Raw genomic sequence first — 18,736 nt, 5'->3', positions numbered from 1 at the left:
CCACCGAGGACGACGTGGCCCCGGCCAGCCCCGGGCCGCCCGAGCGGGAGGGGGCCTGGCTCCCGGCCGCGGGCTCGCACCTGCAGCAGCCGCGCCGCCCCTCCACCTCGTCCCTCTCCTCCACCGGCTCCTCGTCGCCGCTCGAGGACTCGGAGGACGATCTGCTGAGCGACAGCGAGAGCCGGAGCCGCGGCAACGTGCAGCTGGAAGCCAGCGAGGACGTGGGGCAGGTACGGGCCGCGGGGGCGGGGCCGGCGGGGGCAGCTCGCCGCGGGGGGCGGGGAGGGACCCGGCCGGGGTGCCCCGCCGAAGGGTCCGAGGAGCCCGGGGGCGGAGGGGGACCCCAGGACGGCCTCCCGCCTGGGGGGGGGGGGGCAGGCGGGCGACGGTAGCTGAGCGTTTGGGCGTCTAAAGGGGGGGTGGGGAGCAGGCGCCCCACGGGGCGGGGTCGGCGGGCGGACCGGGGCTAACCGTCAGGGTTTGGAGAGCTCAGAGCCGGGGAGCCTTGGCCCGGGAGCCCTGGGGAGAAAGAGACGCGTGAGCTCTCTCCTCCCCCCCCTCGGTGCCGCGGCCCCACCCCCGCCGTTGCCACGGTTTCCCTCTCCTGAGTGGGAGTGGAGCGGAGCTCCTGGCTCGGCTCCGCAGCCGCTGCCGTCTGCTCCCCGCGCGCGCCTGGGAGGCGTGGACGCGGGGAGGGAGGGGCGCCGGGACGGGGACCGAGCGGAACCGAGACCCACCTGCTGCGCCCCCTCCCCCGCCCTGGCCAACCGCTGCCGAGTGCCGTGGGGGAAGGTAAACTGAGGCTGACAGGAGCTTGGTAGTCTCAGCCTCTGACAGTGTGGGCGTTTCTTGGGGCCGACCCAGCCCTCAGGCAACACGGGCCAGCGTGAGGTCGTTCTTTGTGGTCTGGCCCGGTCCTCACCACGCACCCCTCTCCTGGAGACTGAACACGGTAGGCACGCACACCGCTGCCGAGTTACACACATCCGCGGGCCCCCTTTACCTCGAGACAGGGCGGTACCGAATTGCCAAGTTAGAACGAAGCACAGCCTGTAGCCCCCTTCAAGCCTTGAACTTGCGCCCGGCCCGCTCCAGTCGTCTCCCTCGTCTGAACCACGGCCAGATCCCTGAGCGGGCTGCCTGGGACCTCGTGCAGCCTTGCCCTCGATGCGTTTTTACGAGAGCGTTCCTCCAGTGGAGAGAGCCCGGGAACGCCAGGGCGCTCTGCCTCCAGGACCCCCCAGCCCTGCCCAGAAGGCGGGGTCCTGGAGACTGGACTTCCAGAGTGAGACCTGAGCGTAATGCCCGTGTGGTCCTGAGGCCTTGAGAAAGGCCCCGAGGTGTGTCCCGGGCCTTCTGGAACCCGGCATCCCTCCCTGCACGCTGGGATTGGAGCGAGCGAGGGAGGCAGCGGCGTTGTGACTCAGAGACTTACGGTACCCAGAGAGGGGCTGACACGGGGGGTGGGGAGGGCTCCCGGCGAGGGTGCAGTGCCGCCCCTCCCCCTCCCTGTCGCCAGGTGTGCGTGTCGGGGCTCAGTCTCCAGTTCGCTGCGCCCTTTGCCCTGGCGAGTCAGCGTCCCCCCGGGCGGGTGGTCGTTCTCGGGGCGACTCTAGACTAGGCAACGAGGCGAAGGTCGCCGAGACCCTCCTCCCCCTCCCCAAGACCGAGGCTTGTGAGCAGGAGGAGGACCTGTGCGGAGCGGGAGCCGCAGATCGGCCACTCCCCTGCTCCAATCTCTGACATCCGAGAGGCGGGCCCCTGGGAAGGGTGCGACCGATAAGAGCTGGGAGGACCCGGGCTGGGACGCCAGGCACTCTCGCTTTCCTGTTTTGCCTTCGAGGACGCGTCTAAACGCTCGGGGAGAGGCCGCGCGAAGGAGGACCCTTAGCGTAAATCTGGGTGCAGTGTAGGCAGCCCCGGCAGGGGCCAGGACACCGAGGAGAGGCTGAAGCTAGCCGTTCCCTGCAAGTGCTCGTCCTCCTCTTCCACCCTGGGCCTCCGTGTCTCGGGGAGCCTCCAGGACCGGTTCCAGAGAGCCTCTCCGGGCCCTTTGAAACCCTCAAGCTGTCTTCAGGCCTTCCCAACCCCCAGCACGCCGGGGCCTCCCCGAAGGCAAACAGCCCCGGAGCTGCAGATAAGCCTGGAGCTGTTGACAGAGGCTGCCTGCGTCTGCGTGGAAGGGCCAGGATCGGACTTTGCCTCACAGCGCGCCTGCCCCTGCCGCCTTTAAGGGCTTCCCCAGGCAGGAAGCAGAGCGGTCCTGCTGACTGTTACTGTTACGGAGGCACCTCGTGGCTGCACTCCAGGGATGACTCTAAATGCCAGGCACCGCACACCCCAGACCCCAGAAGGCTCTGCCTGCCTCAGCCAGCCTCTGTGACCTTGCCTTTACTTCCAGGCCCTTGTACAGCCTGCTCATAGCAGGGCAGGTAGAGCTGGGCAGCGCTGCTCCCCTCCAGCCTCCTTTTCTCTGATAGAGGGAACATTCAGAAATAAGAAAAGCTGAGCAAACCAAGGAAGAAACAGGAGGCCTACTCCAAGACAATTGTGGGGGTGACCCTAGCAGAAGAGAGGGCCTTTTTGTTCTTATTCATCTGATTTTATTCTCTCAGTAACTCAGACTAGGTAGGAAAACCTGAATGCTGTCCCCTCCTGGACTCAGAACCCCCACACATCATTTCCCACTAATTATAGAGCAGAATTTAGGTTAACAGACTTCCTTTTTAAAAAGCAGATGCCCATGGGAAGGTGAAGTCGTGGGTCACTTATACCTTAGTGCAAATCACTCGGTAAATTTAAATTGCTGGCTCTCCCCACCATCACCACAGGGAGTGCTAGCTTGATAGGACAATTGGAACATGGGGAGGGTGTTGGGCTGGCAGAAATTTCAGCCGGGCGTTGATGGCTCTATAGGTCAGTGGTTCTCAACCTTCCTAATGCTGTGACCCTTTAAAGCATGTTCTCATGTTGTGGTGACCCCAACTATGGAGGTACTTTTGTTGCTGCTTCATAACTGTAATTTTGCTACCGTTATGAACCATGATGCAAATATCTGTGTTTTCTGATGGTCTTAGATGACCCCTGTGAAAGATTTGTTTGCCCCTCCACCCGCACCCGAAGGGGTCATGACACACATGTTGAGAACCTCTGTGTAGAGGCAGGGAACAAGATGGGAACTAAAGACAGAAGCAAAGGATGTAGTCTGGTAGGAAACAGGCTGCCTGGGTTGGTGTCTGGGGTGACGTCCTGAAGGCTTCCAAACAGAGCTTAGACAAGGGAGGGTCTAAGGCTAGGACACAACAGGGCCCTACCTAGGGAGACACACTTTCTCCTCATCTGTAGGGATGAGAAATTATCAGGCTCCTCCTGCGTCAGCATCAGAGGGTCCTGGGTGCAGGTTTCTTGGCCTTTGCACCAAATGTCCAGGTAGCCTATGGCTGTGTGTTGGTTGGTGGAAACAGCCTCTTTACTACGGAAGGAGGGCTTTACCATGTCTTTCCTGTTGTTTATGAGCCAAAATCTTCACCACCCACCAACCCAAGATTGACTCCCTAGCAGGCTTTTTGGATGCATTCTTCTGTGAGTGCACCATGTTCCCTGCAGAAGGAATCATGCTAAGGAGGGAAGATGGCGGCGACTTGGCTTCCGCGCCGTTTGCATCACCTGGGTTTCACGTTTGACCGTATCTGTGATTGGCAAGGGAGCTCCATTTTGTTATAAGAAACTTCAGTTGTCTGGGAGGTGCTGCTCAGATAATGGGCGTCAAAGCCCCTTGTTACCCTCAGTTAGAATCTACTGCTGTTTGCTCATGTGAGACTCACAGAAGCAAGGCAGGGAGAGTGGGTAAGTGATCTATTTCCTATCAGCTTAGGGACAAGAGGCAGGCCTCAAACTCCTGGGTTCACACAGTCTTCCTTTTCCAGCTTCCCAAGTAGCTAGGACTACAGCCATGTGCAATCAGCCCACTTCAATGGGACTCCTCTTCCACCTTAAATCTCTTCAGGAAATCACAAAACCCCAAAAGGAAGGATGGTGCAGTTTCCTCCACAGCCCAAGCTGGTCCTCCCACCAGGATGACTACAGAACTAGATGTACCCTGGCTAAGTTCATTCTTGCCCCACTCTCCCCAAAAATTTTGTTAGGCTTTTCAACCACCCAAGCCTTTCACCATTAAATCCATCCTTTGGATAAAGGCGGAAGGGGGAGATGCCCAGGTCCATCTCGGAGATTAAAGCCTTCACAGCACCCTACAGCTGTAAATTGTTTCACCCTGTAAAAGCTGCCTGTCAGGTGATATCCCATTTGCCCCCCCGCCCCCCCCCGGAGGAAAATACAAAAAACGGCTGGAATGATTGGATCGTGGGAGGAAGTTGGGCTGATAGAGAGCATAAGCCGTAGCCTGGGGTTCTAGAAGCAGGATGTGAGGATGCTAACTTCTCTGAGCCTTGGCTTCCTTGTGTGATGGGACTGATAGCAGCTCATACCCGTGCTGTGTGGGAGCATCATGACCGTCTTTGTTCTCAAGGTGAGTGTGAGAGAGGAGGTCGAGGATTCATGTGCTGAACATACACACTACAGACATCACCTTCCTGGAATTTTACTTGAGGATTTGGGAGGAGGGGAGTTTTATAAGAAAACTGAAATTCATTATGCAGCAAAATGCAAACCTTGTATGTATTTAAAGCTTTATAAAAGGAGTTTTGAAAGATGTCATGTTTCTAGTGGGCTGCTTCTGGCTACACCCCCAGATCCCTGGGAATTGGACATGTGATCACGCCCTAGTGTGCCTTGTTGGGAAAGTGAGAGCAGGGATGCCTGTGGGAAGATGAGAAGGTGCCTGGCATGCGGTAGGCAGTCAGGAAATGGTGGCTCGTGTTAGGGCAGCCGCTACATCCTCATGGAGGAAACAGCACTTGCCTGGACCCACTGAGCTAGAAAGTGAAAAGGAGCCAGCCAGGACTGCGCTAAGTGACTGCTCACTCCTACCCAGCGCGTTATCACCAGCCCTGCCTCTTCCCCACAGGCAAGGCTTTCTGCTCAATAGACTTACTTCTTCCACTTAAGCTACCTCATTTCTTAGCGGTCCGTTTCAGCAAGGACGCTTGTTCCTGGGTTCTAGGAACTCCTCTGTCAGACAGGCGTCCGTGGGACAAGGCCGCAGACAAGACACAGGAGCAAATCCCTGCACTTCAGGGAGCAGATGCAGGACTTCTGAGTTTGGGGTAGGAGGTGGGAAGGTCCAAAGTGTGAGCCGCTCTCAGAATTGAGGAGAAGCCAGAGTAATGGCTAGGGGACAAGAGACAACGCCCACCATAGCTGCATTTACCTGCAGTTTTATCGAAGAAACCAGGCCTTCAGCTTTTCATCTCAGCTTCAGGCTGTAGGTTTCTCCATCCAGATCACAACCGTGGGTGCCTTGGGCTTTTGGCTTTGTTTGCTAGGAAGATGCGTGTGGGATCTAAGGGCAGCCAGAGTCCTGGGGCGCCTCAAGCCCTGGCAGGCTGGCCTCCCTTCCCTGACCCCTGTGGTAAGGGTTGACTGTGGTTGGTCTGCTCTCCTAAGTGAGAGAACTAGGTCCCAAGCGAGTAAATCCTGTATCTTAATTTGGCCCAATTCTCTCCATGCCAAGGAATGAGGAGAGTCAGACTCGAGCGTCCCTCATTCCAATAGCGCTGAAAGAGAAGCCGTCTCCCCTCTTCCCAGAAGCATCTTCCTTGGGCCTCCCGAGGCCTTGGTAGATAGGCACATTTTTAGTTCCATCTCTGTGGTAGATGTCAGAATCAGCTTCAAGGCTGGCCATCAAGTGACTCTGATATTCACCAAGTTCAAAAGCCTTGGCTGAGCAATCCGGTCACCTGCCCATCCAATGGCAGAGCTAGTTTCAACCCTGAGGCTTCTGATGCTAAATCCAGGGCTCCCTTCAGACTATCTGCGAAGCTAGAACGACCTTTTCTCCGCCTGTCTCAGTACCTGCCGCACTGACTCAGCGTGCATTTTCTTTGGGTGGGTGGGTGGGTGGGTGAGTGAGTGAGCAGCGAATGCCTGCATGAAAGACCTTCAGTGCTTCTCGTGAGGTAGAGTCAGGTTGAATTTCTGCGTGAGATGGGGAGGGCCTACAGGTTACTGAGACGCTGACGCGCAGCCCTGCTTTCAGAAAAGCCACTGGCAGAAGATCCGGACCATGGTCAACCTGCCGGTCATGAGCCCTTTCAAAAGGCGCTACTCGTGGGTGCAGCTGGCAGGGCACACAGGTGAGCACCGGTGCAAACGGGTGAGGTCGCTGCGACAGAAAATTGCTGGGCCCTTCTAACGGGTGCCCCTCCGCAGGGAGTTTCAAAGCTGCGGGCACCAGTGGCCTGATCCTGAAGCGGAGCTCCGAGCCGGAACACTACTGTCTGGTGCGCCTGATGGCCGACGTACTGCGCGGGTGTGTGCCAGCCTTCCACGGCGTGGTGGAGCGGGATGGCGAGAGCTACCTGCAGTTACAGGACCTGCTCGATGGCTTTGATGGGCCCTGTGTGCTTGACTGCAAGATGGGCGTCAGGTTTGTGTCCCCTCCCTTGGTCGGGCAGAATGGGGGTGGGGGGGACCAAGGAACTGGGAGAAAAGCTCAGATGGGGGTCCCTGTGTGCATGCCTTCATGCACCGGCCCCGGCCTGCGCCTCACAGAACTTACCTAGAGGAGGAGCTGACCAAAGCCCGAGAGAGGCCCAAGCTGCGGAAGGACATGTACAAGAAGATGCTGGCAGTGGACCCTGAGGCGCCTACTGAGGAGGAGCATGCGCAGCGCGCGGTCACCAAGCCACGCTACATGCAGTGGCGCGAAGGCATCAGCTCCAGCACTACGCTCGGCTTCCGCATTGAGGGCATCAAGGTGGGTTGGGCAAACCCCGGCTCTGCATGGCCCTTCTCCTGCCCGGACTTGAGCGCGTCCTTCCGTTTCCGGGCCTACTTAGCCTCAGCCTCCACCAGGAGCCGAGAGCGCGCGCTCTGGTAGCCATCTCTTGGTCCCCAGAGGTTAAGGCCCCAGGGAGGGGCCATTGCCCTTTGCATGATCCTCTCTCCCCTCAGATGGGTCCGGGTCCCTGACACTCCTTGCCCACCTCCTTCAGAAAGCCGACGGATCGTGCAGCACTGATTTCAAAACGACGCGGAGCCGAGAGCAAGTGACGCGTGTCTTTGAGGAGTTCATGCAGGGAGATGCCGAAGTGCTGGTGAGTGAGGGGAGGTTTCTGGGACCCTGAGGTTTGGGTGCACCCCTCTACGAGGGTGCCTCTTGGTCATTCTTTCTAGCGCCCTCAACTATGCCACTCGCAGGGGTGGCATTTCCCTCACGGTACTGTAATTGTTTTGTTTTTTCCTCCCCTATGCGAGCCACGTGGGTGGGGCTCTTCCTCACCGCGGTATCAGGCAAGCGGAAATGCATGGCGCAGCAAAGCCGCCCTCGGTGGGAAAGTAATCTGTCCACCCTAACTCTTCCAGAGGAGGTACCTGAACCGCCTGCAGCAGATCAGGGACACCCTGGAGATCTCAGATTTCTTCAGAAGGCATGAGGTAAGAGGTGGGTGGGCTCAGGGGCTGGGTTCGCGCTTTATGGAGTGGAGAACGGAAAAGGCGGGGGACTCTGGGGAAGGCGGGTGGCCTGACTGCCATGGGGTTCGGCAGGTGATTGGCAGCTCACTCCTCTTCGTGCATGACCATTGCCATCGTGCTGGTGTGTGGCTCATCGATTTTGGCAAGACCACGCCCCTCCCCGATGGCCAGATCCTGGATCATCGGCGGCCCTGGGAGGAGGGCAATCGTGAGGACGGCTATTTGCTGGGGCTGGACAATCTCATTGGCATCTTGGCCAGCCTGGCTGAGAGATGAGGCAGGGCCCTTTCCCCCAGCTTGGGCCGGCTGGTCAGACAGATGTGGACCTGTGGCTGCGTCCCCACCCTGCATGCCGGCAAGAGACTGGAACCCCGCTGGGCGGGCGGTTCACACGGTCCTGCAGGGCCAGGTGCCATCCACTAAGGGGGCACACTGCCAACACCAGGAGTTGGCCTCCACACAAGCCTGTTTCCCAGAGCTCAATGACACTAATTTATAGGAGGGGAAGGAAACCGTGGGCTTCTCCCCCACCCCAGCTCTTCTCAAGTGGCTTCACACCTCTCTAGAGGGGCCAGATCTGGAGTTGTACTTCACAGGTGTATAGAATTACTGGCCTAACTTCCTACACTACCGAGGACACCCTTCCTAATAAAACTCAAAGCCTCGGCTTCTGTGCCTCAAGCCTCCTCCCCGTCACCCCTGGTCCTCTTGTCCTTGTTCCATATTCTCACATCCACTCATAGAACTGAAGAATTAGAAGGTTCTTCATCATCATCATCATCATCATCATCATTTGTAATACTGGGATAGGTCAAAGGGAAGATACATATGGGGAGAGGACAGTCCAGGATTTCCAACTGACCCCCGCAGTAGGTAGGTGTGGCCCAGGCGCTTCCCCATAGGGTTTAGACTGGTTTCCAGTGTGGACGGGCCAGGCTGCCAGGACAGCCCTGAAACATGCCTGAACACGCAGCACAGACTGCAGGGGGTAGAGGCTACTGGATGCCTGGAAAAGAATGCAAGGAGGAGCCATTGCTGAGGTCAACGCCCAAGTCTTCACCCTTGGGGCTCCTTGGGGTCCAGGAGCCATAGGTGGGGTTCCAGAGGTCCTGAGGTCGGAGACGTCTGGATTTGAGGGCCTTGAGACCAGAGGGCAGCCAAGCGCCAGGGCTTCCTCCCCAGCTTTTCAAGTTCTCTGAACTCAGCTCCAGGGGCTGTGGGGCTCTCAGACCCTCCAGAGCCCTGTTCTCCAGCCTGGAAGCTGCTTCTTCCTCTAGAGTGGGCCCTGGTTCCACTGGCAGGGGTGAGGTCAGCACATCAGGGTCCTGTAGTGGGATAGTTGGGCAATAGGGACCTTTTTGGCTCTTTTATGGCTTCTGTCCTATAGAACCAGGATAGTTAGAGGGGACCAAAGGCATATGTGGGAGCTGAAGGGGCCACACCTGAGTGCAGAAGCGAAGGCGCTCCAAGATGCTGGCAAAGTCAGGCCGGAGCTCAGGTTGGTGCTGCCAACACTGGGTCATGATTCGGTAACTGGGGAGAGGCAGGGGCTTATGCCTCCCCAAATCTTGAGGGACCTCCCTCCCCAGGCAGCACCATTAACTCACACTGGCCCAGGACAGTTCTGAGGAGGGTTCATCCGGTTCCCCGTGACGATGAAGTCTAGAACCTCCTGGTTGGTATGCCCAGGGTAGGGCATAAAACCCAGTGAGAAGATCTCCCAGAGCAGGACCCCAAAAGACCTACATCAGAGGGACAAGTGAGATCCGTCATGGCAGCCTCCCCTGCTGTCACAGAGGTGGCCTCAAAGGATAGGATTAGCTTTAGGGTAGAGGAAAGGAGCACAAGGGAGGCCATGCTATCACCAGGAGTCTGTCTTGGATGTGAAAATGCCCTCCAGGAGAGCTTCCGGGGGCATCCACTTGACTGGGAGCAAGGCCCGGCCCCCCTTGCGGTAATAACTGGCACTGTATGAAGGAGAAAGAGAGGTGTCGGGTTTTCACATGCTGTCAAGCCTGTCTCCTAGGAGCAGCTTTCCCACCTCCCCAGTTCCTACTCACCGGTAGATATCTCTTGCCATTCCGAAGTCTCCGATCTTGGCCACTCTGTTGGGTCCAGTACAGCTCAGTAGACAGTTACGGGCAGCAATGTCTCTGTAGAAAAGACAATTATTGAGGTTGGAGAGATGGCTCAGCAGTTAAGAGCACTGACAGCTCTTCCAGAGGACCTGGGTTCAATTCCCAACAACTACATGGCAGCTCACAACTGTAACTCCTCTTCCAGGGGATCTGATACCTTCAGATAGACATACACGCTGTCAAACACCAATGTTCATCAAATAAATAATAAAAATTTAAAACAACAACAACACAAAAGACAATAGTCATGCCAGAACTCAGAGCTGGTTCTGATACGTTTCTTTAGAAGTTTGTGTATATGAGGGATGTGACAGTTTCCTGAGTTGAGATTGCTTCTGACCTGTGGATGAAGTGATTTTCCTCCAGGTAGTGACAGCCCTGGGCTATGTCCTGGGCCAACTTCAGTAGGTCCCACGTGGTCAGAGGTGACGGCTGGCCCTGGATTGGGCAAAAGGTATCCCAGTTGATCCAGATCTTAAGACAGAGGGCCAAGGTCTTAGCGGGCTCTGGGGAGTCAGAGAGGGGGCTTACCGGCTGTGGTCTGCTAAGCCTTAGAAAACTCTTCATATCCCCTCCAGACATCAGCTCTAGCAGAATAAGGCGAGGGGCAGCCCGGAAGCTGAGCCCCACGCAGCGCACAATGTTCTGATGGCTGAACTTGCTGAATGGAAACGGCGCACATACCCCGTCACCAGCGGGGAGATGAGCGTGTTCTAGACCCCGTTAAACTGCAGAAAACCTCTGTGCCCTTAGAAGGCTGCCTCTCAGCCTCGAAGAGAGGAAAGGCCATTCCTGCAGGCAGGTCCCGCCTCCCGCCACACCCTCCCGCCTGTCCTCCTTTGTACCTGATGATGAGAGCCTCCATGAGAAAGTCCAGCTCATCCTGATTGGAGCAGAGCTCTGGCAGAGTCTGGAGAGGGAGCGGAGCATTCCTGAGCTTTGCAGGTGCTTTAGGAGGCTGATTAACAAAGGCTCTAGCATCCGTCCGCCCCTCCCTCCGTGTACCTACCCAACCGGAAGCCCTGCCCCTTCTTACCTTGATAGCCACCTGCAGAGGGCTGGAGTCCCCAGGAAGACCAACTACTAGTCCCTCATACACCTCCCCAAAGGCACCATGGCCAAGGGCTCTACAAGAAGACAAGTTGGAAGGGAGTGGATGACATGCACAAGTCCTATAGAGGGACTAGTGCCCCTCCATCTCTGGTTCCTACCCGATATGCCCCAAATGACCCTGTCTGAACACTCTGGGGCCACAGATGTTCACAGGCAGAAGAGAGGGCAGGCGGGGCCTGAGACAGGGTGGTAATGTGGAATCAGGCCTCTGCTTGTGCTAATACACTGGGAGATGTTCCCGGTCTCTGCACCTCAGAACTTCCATCTTTTGGAGCTCATGGGGTCTCCATCTCCTCTGCATCGGGTTTGAGTTGGATGTTCTCTGGGAGCCATCATGCACCGTGAGAGGAAGAAGGATGGAGAGGGGGGTCGGGGTGTATACCATCTCAGGAGGAGATAGAAGACGCACCTGAGCAGAGTGACGTTGGCTGGGGAAACCTCGGTGAGCCCTGGGGGCAGAGGCCAGGACGGGGCAGGGCTGAGCCCCATCTGACGGTAGTAGGGATTGGGGGCTGTCTTGATAGCAGAGGTGTGAAGCTTGCTCAGCTCAAGCTCGGGGCCTGGCAGCCTGGTCCCCTGCAGGTTCCACCACTTCTTCTGGTTCACTTGCGGGTGAGAAGAACACAGGGATGCCCTCTGCCTGTCCATCAGGCCCACTCTGCTTCCCCGCACCCAGAACACCTTTCCAAAAAGTCTTTTCAAATGCGCTTTCTTCCCATGTCTCCTCGGCTTCTCCTAGAAGCGTAGAGAAGTCTACCATTGCTCTGTGGGGATAAGGGCCCCGGAGTCAGCCACATTTACCCTAGAAGCACAAAGCCCATCGCAAGCCTGGTAGGGAAGGGTCAGCCTGCATCAGCCATGCAAGCTGGGTGCCCATACCTAGAATCAGGACTCCGCACATCAGGAGGAGACTCAGTGTCAGGGCTGCCACTACAGCTCCCGTGAGAATCAGCGGGCTGGTGGTGGTTGGCGGGTCTAGGGAGGGAGCAAGCCATCTACATGAGGAGGCTCCTCTGTCCCTCTACCTTCCAATGCGTTTATTTGTTTCGTGTTTTATTTTGAGACAGGGTCTCCCAGTATAACCCGGGCTGGCCTCAGACTCGGTTTCGTGCTAGCCTACCCACTGCTGGGATTGCACCTGTGTGGTGCCATGTCCGGGTGCCCTGAAATCCATCCATGCTTCGAGGCTCAGCTTGGTGTTTACTTTCCCATGATGCCACCCACAGTTGTCCTAGACAAAAGCAGCTCTCCCTCCTGAGAACCCCTTAACTATTTGATACCTTCCATAGCAACTGCCCTTTTTAGATACATGTCTACATCAAAACATCCATCTTGCCTCCCGCATTGGCCTACATGTTCTTGACAGCAGACTGTGCCCTGCTGTATTGGCAGCCCTCTGCGCAGCCCTCCACACAGCGCCTGGCACACAACAGGCCTCTACGTTGTCTTTCCCGGCGCCCTATTCCTCACACCCGCCTGGGACCCAGCAGTCAGATTCAGGGCAAAGGCAAGACATACCCAGGCAAGTGACATTATCCTCGGCCAGCTCCATGCCCTCTGGGCATGTGCATTCAGCCATCTGGAGCTCCGCCCGCCGCTGGCAGTCTTTGAGAGGGCAGTGACTGCAGCTGGGGTGCTTTCGGATCCCCACCTCCCCATGGCCCTCTGTGACTGCGAGTGAAAGAAGAGATGCGCCGAGTGGGAAAGGGGGATGGGAATGGGACGGGCAGGACTTGGCAGCAGCACGGTTAATTCTGGTCAGGAGTTGTAAGGTAAGCACTGGTCCCAGTCACACCAACACACAGGGTGACAACAGAGCTTGGGGGCTTCTTTTTTGTCGGTCAATTTTATTCCGAGACAGAGAGGCGTCCATGCACATGATTGTACAAGTCAGAATTCAGTCTTCTCCTTCCACTGTGGATCCTGAGCAACAAACTCGGCTTATCGGACTTGAGAGGTAAGGGTTTTACCAGCCAAGCCACCTTGCTGGCCCAGCCTGGGGCCTTCAGTCAAGCCTGTACCTTACATCTTGTGGGACACTTGAGCCCTGGGGTATCTGGAGAGAATTTGCAGCAAGGATACTTGACTAGCAGTCTAGGATGCTAGAATCACGACTTGCAGGTACTTCTCAAATGTTCCTGTGCCGTTAAAGTACTGGGTATCTCGTAACTATGGTTGTGGGCCCAGGGATTCAGAGGATGGCTGACCAGGCTGAGAGGGAGGGGTTTGGGGCACTTACCTGCCAGAGGCTGTAGGTAGAGCTCGCTACTCGGGTGTACAAAGGATATGCCATCTTCCCCATTGGCCCAGAGGATGTCAGACTCAGAAGTGTCGCCACCTTGAAATAGAGAGTGATGGGGGTTTAAGCACAAAAGTGGGAAGTGGGGCTGGAGGAGAGCACACAGCTGCCATGCAGTTGGGAAGCTGGCTTAGGAACGGCAGGAAAGCTGAGGCCTCCCATTATAAGTCCTGTGTGGCCTTCTCTGCAATGACACTGCCGGACAGCTGCTGAGGGGGTAGAGAAGTGGGGGCTGGCTGTTCTGCTGGAACCCAAAGACCTAGCTTAGCCTGGCTGAGACCCCCCTTCTCTGTCATAGCCCCTCCAGGCCACATCCTGAGCTGTGAAATGAGAGTTCAGCCCACAAATTCCATTTCTGTCTGAACAAAGAGGCATGCCATAAAATATTTATGAACAGTCCAGTCCTGACAGATGAGATTCTAATTCTTCACATCAGTGTCCCCGAACTCTAGAGCCTCCGAGGGCCAATTAAAACAGATGGCCAGTACCCTCCCCTGGAGTCATGGATTCCGGAGACTGGCCACGCATTTCTCTTGAAAGTTAATCATAGCAATTAATTTTTATTAACAAATAAGATTTGTGTACATCCTGTATATGATACTTTGAAATGTACATGCATTACACAATCATTTAAGCCAACAGACCTATGTACCATTTCATTCATTGTAGAACACCTCAGATCTGTTACCTTAGCGATGTTGTTACTGGGACTAGGGATGCAGCTTAGGGGTAGAGCCCTTCTCTAGCATACTCAAGGCCCAGGGTTCAACCCACCGGCTGGGTTTTATCCCCTGCACTGACAGAACCAAAACCATTGTTATTAATTGTGGGTTACCGTATTCAACTAAGGATAACTTAAATTCACTCCTTTCATCTAATTTTTTTTTTAACGTTTGACCAACATCTTCCCAGCTTCCAACCCTGAGTTTGTATTTCTAACAACTTCTACACTTTGAGAACTACTGACTTAAACCATCCTTGCCCTTCCCCTTCCCAGCTCAGCTTGCTAACAAGGCCGGCCCTAAATTCCTTAGACTGTTAAAGAAGAGTAAGGATTTGTTTTGGAACGGGAATGCCATTTAACTGCATGTGTGATTTGCAATTGATTTGGGCTTTTTTTTTTTTTTTTTTTTTTTCCAGAGTTTCATTGTGAGGTCCTGGCTGGCCTGGAACTCACAGAGATCTGCCTGTTACTGCTTCCTGAGTAGTATGATTAAAGGAATGTGCCACCAAGCTTGGCTAATTCGGCCCTTTTTAAAAAACAAAACAAGCGGGATGTGGTGCTGCACGCCTGTAATCCCAGCACTCAAGGAGGCAGAGGCAGGTGGATCTCTGTGAGTTCCAGGCCAGCCTGGTCTACAAAGGAGTCTACGATGGCCAAAGCTACACAGAGAAACCCTGTCTCAAAAAACCGGGGTAAAAAAAAAAAAAAAAAAAAAAAGAAAGAGAAAGAAAGAAAGGAAGAAAGGAAGAAAGAAAGGAAGGAAGGAAGGAAGGAAGGAAGGAAGGAAGGAAGGAAGAAGGAAGGAAAAAAGAAAGGAAGGAAGGAAGGAAGGCAGACAAGAAAGAAAGAAAGAAAGAAAGGAAAAGACAAAACAAGAACAGTCCGTAGTCCCGCCTGGCCTCAAACTCAACTCAGTAGCTACTTGAAATCCTCCTGCCTCGGGCACGCACGTGCAGGCGGGTGTGCCACCACGCCCGGGGCTGACCTCCTCCCTAAGAGCACCTGCTGTGGTCTGGCACAGCGCAGGGCAGGGCATTCCCCATCTCTCCTCCGGGAAGCCCAGGTTCTCAAGGCTCTCCCTTCACGTCACCGGGCCACGGGCGCACCTACCCCGGTAGCCTCCGCCGCCGCCGCCCGCCGTGCAGGCCCCGCCGCCGCCCCCGAAGCCTCCCGCCGCGGCCCAGCGGAGCGCTGCCCAGGCCTCCGCGCAGCCCTCGCCGCCCTCGGCGCCTTCCCGCAGCGAGCGTCCGGCTTGCGGGGACGCGGCCCGCGAGGTCCAGCCGCCCCCGCCACCTGCGGAGCGACGGCAGGGAAGGGGAGTGGAGGGGCGGAGCTGCCCGCCGCCACGCCCCTCCAGTCGCCACGCCCTTCACGCCACGCCCCTTTCCACCGCCTCGTCCCTCCCGCCCGCCGCCACGCCCCTCCCCGCGGGCCAGCGCGCTCACCTGCGGCGCCTCCTCTCCCGCCGCTCCCGGGCGCCGCCCCGCGGTTCTCCAGCTTCTCGGGGGCCGCCCGAGTCCGGCCTCCGTCGGGTCGCCTCCAGTAGGCCCTCCCGCCGCCTCCCGCCGCCACCAGCAGCGGCTCCGGCTCCCCCGCGCGCAGCTACGGGGCCAGGGGCCGGTCAAGGGCCGCGTCCCGGGGGCTGACCCCCGGGTCACCCAGACAGAGAGAGGAGTCTGGGGCACTTAACGCCCGGCCAGGGGTCCAGGCCACCAGCACCCGGTGCACCTACCCGAAAGATGTAGGTGGCGCCCCCGCCACCCCCGCCCCCGCCGGCCCAGCGTCTCCGGCCTGGGACCCCGTCGCTCCCGTTCGTGGTCGTCGCGTGCTCTCCGGTGGCCCAAGACTCTCCGAGACAGACGAGCTGGCTCTCGGGGCTCCCCTGGGTGGAAATGCGCGTGACCGGGGACCCTGTCCTCCCCGGGCGGTGGTCCAGGCCCCCAAGGGCGCCCCCTCCAGCTCTCAGGCCGGCGCCCCGCTTACTCCGGGACAGGCATCCTCGCCCTGCTGGCCCACAAGGATGTACAGCGGCTCCCCGCGACGGAGGAGGAAGACTGCCGACAGGAAGATGCCGTGCGCCCGGGACAGGTGGTTCCTGGCGCCTTTGCCGCCCGCCGCCCCGGAGGCAGAGATCCTGCGGGACGAGGGGCGCAGAGTTGGCGACTGGACTGCGGGACCTCGGCCTAGCCCCTGCTCGCCACCCGTCTCCCCCGGCACTCACAGGTACTGGCCGGTGGCCGGCACCCGCCACAGCTGCGCGCCGCCCAGCGGCCCGGCGGCCCCCACGGTCACCAGCACGCTGCTGCCTGCGTACGCGCCGTCGCACTGCGTTTGTGTGGGTCCCCGCCGGCCGCTGGCGCCACACGTGGTGAACAGCCAAGGCCCTCGAGCGCCTGGGTGCAGGGGGACAGGTAAGAGTCGGGCTCCTGCCCGGGGCCTGGGAATCTGGAGGTGCTGAGCGGAGGAAAGGGAGGAGCCCGGAGCTCACCTAGAGGATCAGGGAGGGAAGCTGGCTCCAGGCCACTGCGCGCGGGGCTGACTTTCTGTCCCTGGGAATTGGGGACCGGCACCGGCGGAGGTGAGGGTGTTAAAAAACGTGCCCGGAGCTCCGAGTTGGAGCAAAGGATAGTTCCTGAAAGGTGACAGGGAGGGAGAGGGGTCAGAGGGTGCGGAAGGGGAGGGGAGGGCCGTAAGAGCGAGCGAGACAGCCACTCAGCAGTCTCCTGCTTGCAACCACACCCTTAACGCGACCCAGCTGGTGCCCACAGAGCCTGGAGCCAGGTACCTACCACCCAGCCGAGCCCCGCGAAGGTGTCTGCATGTACCAGGTTCTCTGAGCGACGTGGGGCCTCCGCCGCGCCCGGCAGGCCCCACACCCCATTCCTCCGTTTAGATGGGTGTCCTCACTCCCCGGCAGTGCCCAGGCTCCCCCTGGTTCTTAGAATTGGACGCGCTCTGAACCTTTCTTGCTGTCCTCCAGAAGCTCGGGGGCCGCCTTAGAAGGAGCCGTTGGAACCTGGTCTGTCTCTAAGCGGCCCCAAGCCCATGTGTCTCTAGTCCCCTGACCACCGGACAGCACTTACCCGCGGCTCCCAGCCACAGCAGCAGCCGGCCCGAGCAGCCCATCGCCCCACGCCTTGCTTCCAGCTCAGGGTGATGGTTCGGAACTCACAGGCCTGGCCGAAGCGCATAGGAGTGTCCGGTAGTCTGAGTCATCACCGCTGCCCCGAAGGCCTCCCGTTGGCCCGGCTACACCCACACCAGACCCCGGGAAATGGAGGAGGAAAGGCGGGGCATGTGGGCAGCGAGGTCCCCGAGCTTCCGGGAGGAGCCTTGCTGAACTCCCACACGGAGGCTCTCAGTCTCCAGCCCTTGGTGACAGTGAGTTAGTGTTAGGAGAAAAAAGTTGTCTCTATTCCTTTGAGACAGCAGCCTGAACGGCGGCTAGCCATATCCTAGCTCTTGGCAGTGGCTTCATGGCGATGGCCTCCAAAGAGCTACCCGCCTCTGTCGCCCGAATGCTGGGATAAATGGTGTACGCGGCCATGCCTTGTAGGAAGCACTTTCTAAACTGTCCCCAGTAAGTTATTACTGCTTGCCACCGTTGTGCTTATCGGTCCCTTTCTGACCACAAGGCAGCATCCGATACCTCAGAAACACGGCTTTCTGGATTTGTGGCCCACAGTTCCATTGTCCTGTGCACAACTTCTTCCTGCCGTGGCTGGACAAGGCTTCCGAGTAGTTCGTACTTAGTAGCGGAGCCGGAACCGGTGTTCAAGATTATCCTCTGCTGTCAAACTGGATGCCAGCCTGGGCTACAGGAGACCTCCTCTCAAAAAGCTCGTAGAATTTTAGAAAGGCGTCAGAAGAGTCAAGTGCTAGCTAGCATCCCCAGGCAATGCCGACCAGCACAGCCACAGCTGACCACCTGATAACAGTGCTAATTTCTAACCTATGGGTGTGAACCCCCCAGGATGCTGAAAGTTGTTTTATACCGTAGGCAGTTCAGAAAACTTTGCATAATTCTGTGCTGGCCCACTGACTCATAGTGGACCTCTCCTGATGAACTGCAAGAACAGTCCTTCCACACAGCCAATGATAGGGTAAGAAAGGCTGTTGGGCTGGAGAGACAGCTCAACCGTTAAGAGAACTAGCTGCTCTTCAAGAGGGCCAGGGCTCAATTCCCAGCACCCTCACGATGTGTCACAACCATCTGCAACTCCAGTTCCAGAGGGACCTGTTGTCCCTATCTGGCCTCCAAGGTGTACCAGGCACACACGTGATACACAGACACACACGTTAAGCAAGCATCCATCCACATAGCTGTAGTCAGTGTTTGCTACTTTGTGAGTTCCTTACCCTTTTCCACCCTTATTCCACCCTTCCAACCCCTAGGAAAGAAGGAGAGAGGGGAAAGGAGACGTTATCGTCAGACTACTTTCTGCTGATTAGTGGTGTCAAGTTCTTTGGGGCATGTTTGGTCTTCACTGTCAGGATATTCAATTTCTTCTCCTCTCTGTGCAAAATACAGCAGCAGCAGTAGCAGGAGCAGCCACCAAGGGGCCCCTCTCAGGGCTCCAGCATTTATATACCCTCTCAAGAGCCCCAGAATTCCAACTGTCATACTCTTGCAGAAACTCTCTGCAGCTAGCAAAATTCATAAGCTGCTGTGGACAATCTGAAGCAGCCCCATATCCCACACCTGGGACTGAAACATAATCCCATAGCATTTCTGTGTTTTTAAAGAAGCAAAAAGTTCTTGCTATACATAGTATATACATATATTATATGTATATATACATACACATAGTATATACATATAGATAGATAGATAGATAGATAGATAGATAGATAGATAGATAGATA

At 57.1% G+C, this 18,736-nt stretch overlaps 2 protein-coding genes across 2 annotated transcripts; one reads left to right on the top strand and one right to left on the bottom strand.

Annotated features, from left to right (window-relative positions):
- Window positions 1-484: 484 nt before the first annotated feature.
- Itpka (inositol-trisphosphate 3-kinase A) lies at window positions 485-8,264 on the top strand. The gene is made up of 7 exons (XM_055593912.1): window positions 485-4,528; window positions 6,158-6,254; window positions 6,331-6,547; window positions 6,673-6,877; window positions 7,116-7,217; window positions 7,486-7,557; window positions 7,669-8,264. Exons 1-7 carry the CDS (start codon window positions 4,508-4,510, stop codon window positions 7,870-7,872), a joined length of 918 nt encoding a protein of 305 aa, XP_055449887.1. The 5' UTR covers window positions 485-4,507; the 3' UTR covers window positions 7,873-8,264.
- Window positions 8,265-8,373: 109 nt separating this feature from the next.
- On the bottom strand, window positions 8,374-17,054 carry Ltk (leukocyte receptor tyrosine kinase). Its single transcript, XM_055594004.1, has 20 exons — window positions 16,954-17,054; window positions 16,359-16,502; window positions 16,092-16,263; window positions 15,854-16,004; window positions 15,603-15,752; window positions 15,316-15,472; window positions 14,981-15,163; window positions 13,087-13,185; window positions 12,366-12,518; window positions 11,727-11,822; window positions 11,257-11,452; window positions 10,771-10,861; window positions 10,580-10,644; window positions 10,266-10,395; window positions 10,075-10,172; window positions 9,657-9,749; window positions 9,462-9,563; window positions 9,204-9,338; window positions 9,039-9,129; window positions 8,374-8,921 (listed from the first exon to the last, which is right to left on the bottom strand). The coding sequence occupies exons 1-20, from the start codon at window positions 16,994-16,996 to the stop codon at window positions 8,592-8,594; spliced, it is 2,679 nt and encodes an 892-aa protein (XP_055449979.1). The 5' UTR covers window positions 16,997-17,054; the 3' UTR covers window positions 8,374-8,591.
- Window positions 17,055-18,736: the final 1,682 nt, after the last annotated feature.

The sequence above is a fragment of the Psammomys obesus genome, unplaced genomic scaffold, assembly GCF_907164565.1.
Source record: "Psammomys obesus unplaced genomic scaffold, mPsaObe1.curated_primary_1811, whole genome shotgun sequence".
Classification (NCBI taxonomy): domain Eukaryota; kingdom Metazoa; phylum Chordata; class Mammalia; order Rodentia; family Muridae; genus Psammomys; species Psammomys obesus.
This window is presented reverse-complemented; position numbering and strand designations above follow the sequence as displayed.

What these genes read in the sequence shown, in the direction of transcription:
- Ltk (XM_055594004.1), bottom strand. Translation starts at nt 16,996, where the DNA reads ATGGGCTGCTCGGGCCGGCTGCTGCTGTGGCTGGGAGCCGCGG. An exon ending in GCGCCACCTACATCTTTCGG is followed by an intron (nt 15,473 to 15,602) that starts GTAGGTGCACCG and finishes CTGGCCCCGTAG; the next exon opens with CTGCGCGCGGGGGAGCCGGA. An exon ending in GCCTTCGCTTCTGCACTCAG is followed by an intron (nt 8,922 to 9,038) that starts GTGTGGCCCCTT and finishes ATCCCACTACAG; the next exon opens with GACCCTGATGTGCTGACCTC.
- Itpka (XM_055593912.1), top strand. Translation starts at nt 4,508, where the DNA reads ATGACCGTCTTTGTTCTCAAG. An exon ending in GCAGCTGGCAGGGCACACAG is followed by an intron (nt 6,255 to 6,330) that starts GTGAGCACCGGT and finishes GCCCCTCCGCAG; the next exon opens with GGAGTTTCAAAGCTGCGGGC. An exon ending in GACTGCAAGATGGGCGTCAG is followed by an intron (nt 6,548 to 6,672) that starts GTTTGTGTCCCC and finishes TGCGCCTCACAG; the next exon opens with AACTTACCTAGAGGAGGAGC.